General features: G+C 35.3%; 1 protein-coding gene across 1 annotated transcript; it reads left to right on the top strand.

Annotated features, from left to right (window-relative positions):
- The first annotated feature begins 2,231 nt into the window (after positions 1–2,231).
- On the top strand, positions 2,232–9,399 carry LOC126975475 (odorant receptor 4-like). The gene is made up of 5 exons (XM_050823395.1): positions 2,232–2,860; positions 2,927–3,026; positions 3,093–3,197; positions 4,981–5,136; positions 9,348–9,399. Exons 1-5 carry the CDS (start codon positions 2,232–2,234, stop codon positions 9,390–9,392), a joined length of 1,035 nt encoding a protein of 344 aa, XP_050679352.1. The 3' UTR covers positions 9,393–9,399.
- Positions 9,400–9,987: the final 588 nt, after the last annotated feature.

Below are 9,987 nucleotides of genomic sequence, written 5' to 3'. Positions count from 1 at the left end.
TTAATCCAGTTCATAATTTACTGTTCGTTTAGGATGAAAAAAAAATTGCGTGCCTACAAAGTACACGTCATGTCAGAATTAAAACTTCTTTGGCAAAATTGATTTTTAATCTCTTATATTAGTTTATATATTTTTGTTTATATATTTTATACTTATGTGTGGCAATATGTTCTACTTACTGGCGGCTGCGCCAAACCTGCACGATACGACGCTAGTAGGAAAGATGTTCTACTTAGTAGCGGCGCTATATGCTTCATACTGCGCTCGCCTCTCGCCGCTCTCTCTCTTGAACAAAAACACCCTCCTCCTCTTCTTGAATAAAATCGTCCCACATTTTCGTGACACAACCAGACCTACTTTTATGAAATACTTTTCACGAAGGACAAAGGCCCTCGCAAAGAGCTGCCACCCGGGGCCTCGCAATGGGTCCTTACCCATTAGGCGGCCTTCCGCCTCTGATAATCTTTATTTGTGAACACATTTAACCTGTTTCTAGCTGCTATTTGGGGATATATTGGTACCTACTAATGGCACATCGTGATACAATGTGAAACCGAGGCATCTCAATTATAAAAAAATAAGTAAATTTTGTAAGTGATAATACATTCAAATGCGCTGCAGTTTCTCATGTATTGATTAGAAACTTAGTAAATTTTAGACAAACTTATAAATAATACGCGTCAGTGGCGCGATCGAACCGTTGAAATTATTTGCACATCGCAATTATCGTCGAATCAAACAGTCGGAGAAAATTTAAATTTGTTTATTTTTAAATTTAACATATTTATTCTTATTTAAAAATTACCATTATCTGTACATTGCTGCCATCTAATAGGAAGGTCATTTATTATGCCTTTGCGATAGAACTGTGGCGATCTATATTCAACAAACTGTGTGCTTTTGCACTGCCTCATGAGAAGAAAACTTTTTATCACGTAGAAAATTCTCCAAATTACGAAAAAAAACTGGTAGTCCGTTAGAATAAGGTCTGGCGAATTCGGAGGGTGACGAATGGTTTCTAATTGCAGTTACGTAATTGTTCGGAGTTCGGCACAATATACATCTGCCGTTATTGGTTAACCAGATCGGAGACAGCAGGAGAATCAATAATAATAATCAAAAAGCAATCTCCTGAGTCTCCATAGATTTCGAAAGACACAGATGAAGAAAATAAGATTACCTAAAACGATCCTATTTTCTTAGGAAATCATTTTAAGCATTCTTTACAGCGCATACTGGCTAATGGCTTTTATAAGACATCTGCACATTTTCTTCTATGAGACAACAATCATCTTGAAAAGTTTGAGGCTGATTTTACAGTTATCTTGATAAAAGCTTCAGAATAAAAAAAATCGGAAAAATTTCGTCTGCCAAAAGGGAGTTCATAAAACCAAATTTTATATGATAAGTATTATAGTTTATATTATTGAAGTGAAAACTTTTCGTTGAGCACATTTCCTATGATGGGTATAAAATGTTAAACTCGCATCAGGTCACGTAACCTGATCGAAAATTCGTGATACAGTCGTTGAAATTATGGATGAAAGTTGATTTATATGAGAGATAAACTTTTTAATGTAAAATAATTGTAATACTTCTGAAGTGTTAATTGTTTTATCTAATATAAATTTTCATTTTTGTATACGATAGCGCAATAAATGAATATAGTACCACATATATTTTAGTATTCATAAGAATACAGTATAAACTGATAAGTAAAGGAATTCATGCGAAACGATTCCCTAACCATTTAAAATACTTAATTTAAATTTAACTTAATTTTTTAGTTTGCACTTCTGTGGACACTCCCGGAGTGCAACCCGTTATTTTTTTCCTAGTTAGTTAAAGTACAAACGAATAAGTTATGTAAAGTGTTCGCCTAATTATGTAAGAAATTTTTAATGAACCTGGTTAATTGATCAAACCAATTTCAAGGCAAATTGCAGCCCTAAGTCTGTAATTAATAGTTAAATTACATTTGAATTTTTACTATTTTTCAGCCTGAACAAGACATTATAAATTTACTGGAAAACGAGCTAACAGCAGTTAACATCATAACACAATAGATATACATACTGATTTTGCTTTCTTCAACAATGGTCAAATTTATGTCAAACTTTTTCAAAAATTTAGAAAATCCCAACCATCCTTTATTAGGACCCACTATTTGGATTTTAAAGATATCAAGCATGTGGAATGAAAAATTTAATTATGTTCAGATCTACGCAATCATGTTTCAAATAACTGAAATTGTAGATTTATGGTTTCTCAGACACGATTCAGAACAAGCATTGAACAACCTTTCAAAATCAATTCTCGGCTTTATGTGTATCGCCAAATCATCTTCTTTTATTTTATTGCACAAACAATGGAGAAGTGTTATTTATTTTATTTCTGACACTGAAAAAAAGCAGCTTTTGCAAGAGGATCGAGTGATACACGATATCATGAAAAAATATACGAAGTATTCTAGACCATTAACTTATCTTTATTGGCTTCTCGCTTTTAGTACTGCATTAGCATTGTTCATTTCACCAGTTGCAAAATACTTTTCATCATCAGAATATCGTGATCTGATTAAGAATGGCAGCGCTCCATACCCAGAAATAATTAGTTCTTGGGTACCATTTGATAAATCTAGAGGGTTCGGTTACGGGATCGTGATATTGTTACAAATAATGGGGATATTATACGGAAGTTTGACAGTAGCTAGTTATGACACAAATGCTGTAGTTATAATGATATTCTTTGCTGGCCAGTTGGAAATATTGAGGGAAAATTGTAAAAATTTATTTGCGAATAAGAAAGACGTACTTAGGAAATTTCGCGATTGTCACATGCATCATGTCAATTTAATGAGGTATTTTATTTTTCATATGAGGTATTTTAGATTTCAGGTAAAGTTTACAAATAATTATATTTGCAGATATGCAACGGTGTTTGATTCTGTTCTCTCACCTATTATGTTTTTATACGTTATTATTTGTTCTTTAATGATTTGTTCGAGTGCAGTTCAAATGACTAAGGTAAAATTATTGAAACATATATCTAATATTACTAAGATTATATTATGTTCAATATAATTATTTTAGGAGGGCGTAACCACAGTCCAGGAAATCTGGATCGCCGAATACATAGGAGCTCTCATAACACAGTTGTTTTTATACTGTTGGCACAGCAATCAAGTTTATTCCATGGTAAATATTATAAAAATATTATTAATATTTTTTTTTAATAAAACATTCTTTACAACTATGTGCCAAATGCAATACTTCGCAGTGATAGTGTACAGTTAGATACAGTAAAATAAACGAGAAATAAGGATATGTAAATTATTAATAATTAACTGATTCATATTTACATTTTATACAATATTACATACAAATATTTAACCATTTAACAATATTTCTATGAAAACAATCTTGGAGGCTATGAAGTAATCAGCAATCTTTTATTGCACTTATGACTTCGAAACAACCAAATTAAGAAAATTAAAGACAATTGACTCGTTAAAGGGGAGAAAACAGGTTTTGGAAAAGCTAAGTGGGAACCACGGCATCGCCTTTATCTGCCATAAAGCAGTAGTGCAGTAACAGAAGTATTATTGTATTTCTACTACATCTTATGACCAAGTGTCTTTGTCGCTAGCACAATTGCGGTACCATTGAGAATTTAAAGTACCATACGAGTATATAATCAAAACAAATCTTATAACTATATTTACAATACTACGACTACATAAAATTAAACCTATCATTACGTGGAAGCGTACCAAGAATACTGGCAGCATTACTGCATTGGATAGCAAGGCTGATCCGTTGACCGAAATAGCTGCCAGCACTTGGGTTTCCAGTAGCCTTATTGAGGCGCGAAGATAGTATTTTGAACATTCTCCGCGCCTCTGGGCCCCACGCGCCAAGTGTCTCGACACCAAACGGCACAAAGATGTATGACTCACTGAGACCAACATATTTGAGACGCTTGCTGTCTTCGGCAGTCGAAGCAGCAGCCCCAGCACCAACTGACGTAACCTGGACATGAGAAGCAGCCAGAGTGTCGACGCAAGTAGCGTCCCGCACCAGCGCCCTTCCCCGTGCCCAAGCCACCAGCGTCATTCCATCAGGACGCTTGCAACCGCGGCGGGTAATACCATTTGGCTCTAAAACAGCTGGTATATTAAGAGCGGCAAATGCCCTGCGGATGACTTCATTAATGCTGGCGTGACGACTGATACGGCCTGCCATGCCGAATCTTTTAAAGAATACTTTTGGATGCTTCCGGAAACGTGGACATTGCAAGAGGTTGAAAAGAAGAAGATAGACGCTCTGGATATGTGATGCTGGAAAACCATCACATTCATTCTTCAAAATTCGGTTGTTTTGGCCGATTTTCTAGGAACTAGATTTCAAACAACGTTTGTCATCTAGAAATCTTTAGATTCGTACGGAGGCGCTGCAGCCAGACCATAGAACCCCGGCGGTTCCGTTCATGACTGTACTCGAATGATCTATAATAGAGATATGCCGAAAAATAGTGAGGCCCCAATTAAATCTTTTTGACAACCACAACCGCAGATCGGTTAAGAGTCTATCGACCTAAGAGTGGAAAGAATAATGATCGGCACTAAATTGTATTGGAACGGGCGTCAGAATTTATTCAATTTATTTATATCATAGACATCAGCAATATTTTCAGTGATTTGTGTATTGTTAATAGATACAGAGATATATTATCTCAAGAGACTAAGCTTTTCCAAATCACATATTTATATTACAGAATTTGTAGCCACTTGGATGTGCTTAAGAAGCCAGTCAGACTATTCGTCACCACTACGGAATCTCAAACTTGGCGATGGCTATCTTACTTATTGGATGTTTTATAATAGTTATGATTAGTAGAATGCTCTTTACTTTTCCGAATTTATAAGAACTTTCTTGTCTCAGAAAACTAACTCTTATCACTAATAGAGTATCATTTTAGAGTCTAACAGTAAGCGACGGTGTATATGGCAGTGATTGGTGGTCAGTAGATGCCCGTGAACGACGGAATGTAATACTGCTTGCAGCTCAGCTCAACAAAACTGTTATGTTTAATGCGGGACCATTTACTACGCTCAGTGTTGCTACATTTATAACAGTAAGATCTTAATTTCTTTACTTTATTGCCAACTCGGTAACTTTTGATTGGTATGTTACTCCAAAGAATAAAGCAATGAGCGTTTATAATAAATAATAATAAGAGCTCTGATGACCCTTTCCCGCTTTGAAAACAAGCATTTTAGTCTTCAAGACATTGTACTTCAGTCCGTTAGAGTTGGCATAACTCTCACAGACTGACAATAAATTTCTGAAACATTTGATTGACGGGCTAAGGACGTCCGTATACCTCAGGTTGTTAAAGCAAACACCATCGATATGGCAGCCGACTCCAGTGCTCTTCAGCCCGCCTATCGGGTCGTTAACGTACAAAGGTCCGGAGAGGTTAGTCCACCCTAACGAACCTCGCATTCTGACCTATAGGCATCGGAGGTCGTGGCGCCCCAATTTACTTGATTCGTTTGTCCCCCTTACCAGTATCTCAACACCTCTACCAGACTGATTCAGGCAGACATGAGGCGGGCAATTTGTTCCAGAGGATTTCATAATTCACTAGATCAAAAGCGCGGCTCAGATCCAGAAAGCAAGCATAAACAGACGTGTTACGGCTCACATAATAGTCAACTGTGTGCTTGAGGCTGACTTGAGGAATCTAAACTGCGCCTCATCTATACATACTTTCTGCAGTAGTTCGGGCTGCAACAGCCGCTCAAACACCTTGCCCACGGTGCTCAAAGAAATAGGCCTATAGTTGTTAGACGAGCCCAAGTCTCCTGTTTTGCACTTGACGATTGGCACAACTACTGTTTTCATTAATGGATCAGGAAGGTATGCATGCTTCACACATAGCTTAGACAACAGGACCTCACCCGCATAAAGAATGTGCTCTATACCAAGATCGTCCTGGTCTGGAGACTTGCCCCGCTTTATTCCTCGAATTACCTTGGCTACATCGTCGACTGTAAACTGTCCTACAGGTTTCGCAGGAACAACAGGGCAAGTTACCATCTCCGGGTTTTGTGCAGGCATCGAGTGTATTTTGAACTTCGAGGCGAATAGTTCTGCTATTTCTCTGGGCTCCTGCAATTGGGCAACTGCATCCACTGATACAGGGAGACTATGTTTGTGTTGCAATTTTTTTGTTGCATTCCGAAAATTTGGGAATTTTGGAACGAAATTCCTTATCGCGCGTTATGAGTAAGGGGGCTAGACGGAGAAAATAAAGACCAAAAGTTGTAACGACACTCTTTATTTATATATAAATAATTGACAAGTAACAATTATTGACATTTGACACATTTCTAAATTACATTGATTGTTTTATTTTATTTATTTGGACGAATATTTAAATCATATTTGAATACGTTTATAACTGCAAAATTACATTGACATAAAAGCAAAACATTATGACGTTTACAGTTCCTTTTTGATGTTATTGAAGATAAACTGCTTTGACCATTTAAGGATTTGTTTTGATAAAGACAAAGAAGTATAACTTCTTGCGTGCATACATAACCCCTCGTTTACACCAAGAAACAAGTCAAAAACTTGTTTTATAGAAAACTTGTAGAATACTTGACAAAACATAATTAATTGTTTTTTAACATGTATTGCAAATGTCTGAAACATTCTTGCGTTCACACTGTGTTACCATCAAGTTTTTATACAAGTATAAAGCACATTTGCGTTCACATATAGATCAGAGACATGTTTGATACAGTCTGATACATTGATAGCGTTCACACCAACATAAAACATACATGTTTTTAACAAGTATTATTAATTTTAATGAAGTTTATGTATAATACTTATTTAAAACCACGGACTAGTAAAGGAGTGCGAAGGACGCGCCGTGATATTAGCAAGTGAAGCACCTTTATGCTAGTGTGTGTGCGGTTACTGGGTATACACAATGTTTTCTCCCTTAAATAATCATATATCCACAAATACTTTTATAGTATTGTTTTTACATTTTTTCACAACGACACGACGGCATTTTTAAAATATTTTATTGCGACGCAAACTGTTCTGTCACAGACGATGGCAAATCTCATAATGGCGGCCGATCGGCTTGTATTAGCGTAAGTATATGCGTGGGGCTATGTATTTACACGTTTAGCGGCTTGTTTTGGTGCCTCACTGTTATGTAAGGTGACACGGAATCCTTCTTATTATACTCGTCCGTGTTTAAAACAAGTTTTATACTCTACCCATGCTTGGTGGATAAAGTTGTAAACATTTACCGGACAGACCCCTTTTTTTTTGGAAAAGAAGAAGATAAATGGAGTGGCCAAAGACATAAGCTTTATTAACAATATCTATCTCGGCTTATATTAAGATATTCTTTCGATACTTTTATAATCGTCTTAACTACATTTTGCCTTTGATATCCAATGCATATACAAAGAAGAATATGAGTCACCAGTAGCTACATATCTCAATTAAACAGCTAACAAAAAAAGCGCGTACGCCTTCCTTCAAGGCTGGCAACGCTCCTGTGATTCCTCTGGTGTTGCAAGAGAATGTGTGCGGTGGTGATCACGTATCACCAGGTGACCCGTGCGTATACTCGTTTGTCCTCCTTTTCCATAAAAAAAATTATTGCTCTGCTGGAGTGATGGCATCTCGATACTGTGAATTCTGCTAAGAAAAGTATGGTGCAACATTTTGAAGCACATTCTCCAAATTTACTGGTCTCATTCCAACAAAATTTATGAATCCACTTCTGTCTTCTATTCTTAAATCATTCAATAAGGAACGATAGGCCCCTTCTTGCTGTCGTCTCCTCGAAAAAGATCGCGACCAGTACTTGCGTGTTTTTTTTTTAATTTCTTTCATTCTGTATGATGTACAAGTATACTGCACTCAGTTCCGCAGTACCTTCCCTTTCTATTGTCTGTACCAGTAGTCAATTGTGTTGTCAAATTCATTAAATGCTGCACTGACATGTCTTAAACAGGTTATGCTACAAGCCTACAACAAGTATAATACATGAGATCATATACATGTAGCCAACTAATAGGTGACATACAATTTCTTCAGACAAGTTTCATACAAATATTGTCTACGACAAGTTTTATGTTTTTGTATTTTTAAAACATTGCATACAACTAGTACTTGTAATTTGCATGAAACTTGTCAAATACGTGCATAATACCCTGGTGTAAACGAGGTGTTAGACACACACACTTTTTTTATTTTAGACAGTGGAAACTTATTATTTTTTTTAGTAAATCAGTAAAATTAATATTTTTATACGTAATTAGTAACTTCCTTCCTATCCGGTGTCCCACGGCACCACACGGTTTCTTTTTTCTTCTATACATAGCCAAAATGTCCATGTTAATCATTTCCTCATTACGAACACACCATTTCACTTTATTTTTAAATACTTTTCTACTATCTACCATTCTTTCATTTATGTCGCCCGTGGACGGCCTGCCAGTCACTAACCAGCATTCCTAATCAAGGCGAGCCGCTTGATGACTTTTCTTGACATGAAGGTTCCATCCTTCCATCTGAACTTTTACCGGCACCTATTTGTAAAACTTTAATAATCCTATCGTAATATTCGTCAATACTTTTAAAACAGTCGTCTTTATCGCTACTTACACAACTAGGTACTACACTTATTTATACAATTTACAAATTCTTTCATATTCACCTTCTCAAGTTCACACTTACAATATTCGTAATAACTATCTAATTGACTAACATTTCTATTCCCCCAACGTATCTTATAATTATAAGCTGGCAGTGGCTGTGCGTGGCTAGACATTTTAACTAAAACCGACGATTATAAAATGGCAGAATGCAATATTTACACATAATTTTATTTAAAAAAAAAGCGATCAATTTCGAATCGACTATGGTAGGTATTGTGGTAAGAGAAATTCGACTTTTTATTTTTTTTTATATGAGAAACAGATAGTAAATTTAGAATTTGCCATCTTATCTTTCAAAAAGAATAATAGAGGGTTTTTGTATTTAAAGGTTAAAGAGTTATAAATTTTTGACTCTAAAGATCTTTAATCAGAAATTCCTAGTTACATTAAGTGGAGCAATGCGACGACGATTACCCACACCCTATTATCTTTTTTATAGGACATCTTTCACTTATAGTGTTACCACAGGCGCTATAAACAGAAAAAAGAAAGGGTCTTTAACAATATTTATGTTTAAAAATAACTAAAATTGCAATTCACCCTCTAAGCTTTAATTGTTATTTATAATAGAAATGTAATTTTTCAGATAATAAAGGGAGCCTACAGTTTTTATACTTTGATCACACGATGAAGGAGTATTAGAGGAGAGGATTAAGGAGTATTTAATAAATTGTCACGATTTATTTTTATCTTTATTTAAAAACCAATTCTAAAAACAGGATCCCTAAAGGATTTTCCTTACCACATTTACCTTAAGAACTTAAAACCTTTACAAAATCTTAATTGGGGCCAAATTTGTTTTATGAATGCTACCTTTTGTAAGTACTTAGTTATTTGAGATATGTAGTATATTCGAATCAGCAGCTGGCTTTTTATAAAACTCAAGAAGGTGTATTGATTAACCGCCTCTTTCATGTCTATAAGCTTTAACATTATTCTGCGAAGCATATTTCGGGACAGAATCATACAAGATGTAATAATTCGAAAATAAAATTGTATGTCTTTTCTATACGAATATAGTATATAATTAAGCCTGATTTTTAATTTCATCAAGAAGTCCAATATGCTTGAAACAAATGTACCAAGGACCGAATACAATACAATATTTTAACATAATATGATCTCATAGCCTAGAAAAAAAAACTATGGCCACACATACAACACGAGAACAAATTATAAAAACAGTTTTTTTATAAGTTCTTTAGATGATGTTTGGAGAATTAAGG

The sequence above is a fragment of the Leptidea sinapis genome, chromosome 36, assembly GCF_905404315.1.
Source record: "Leptidea sinapis chromosome 36, ilLepSina1.1, whole genome shotgun sequence".
NCBI classification, from domain to species: Eukaryota; Metazoa; Arthropoda; class Insecta; order Lepidoptera; family Pieridae; genus Leptidea; species Leptidea sinapis.
This window is presented reverse-complemented; position numbering and strand designations above follow the sequence as displayed.

Coding starts and splice junctions, on each gene's coding strand:
- LOC126975475 (XM_050823395.1), top strand. CDS start 2,232: ATGTTTCAAATAACTGAAATTGTAGATTTATGGTTTCTCAGACACGAT. Junction 3,027..3,092: donor GTGCAGTTCAAATGACTAAG/GTAAAATTATTG, acceptor TAATTATTTTAG/GAGGGCGTAACCACAGTCCA. Junction 5,137..9,347: donor GTGTTGCTACATTTATAACA/GTAAGATCTTAA, acceptor GTAATTTTTCAG/ATAATAAAGGGAGCCTACAG.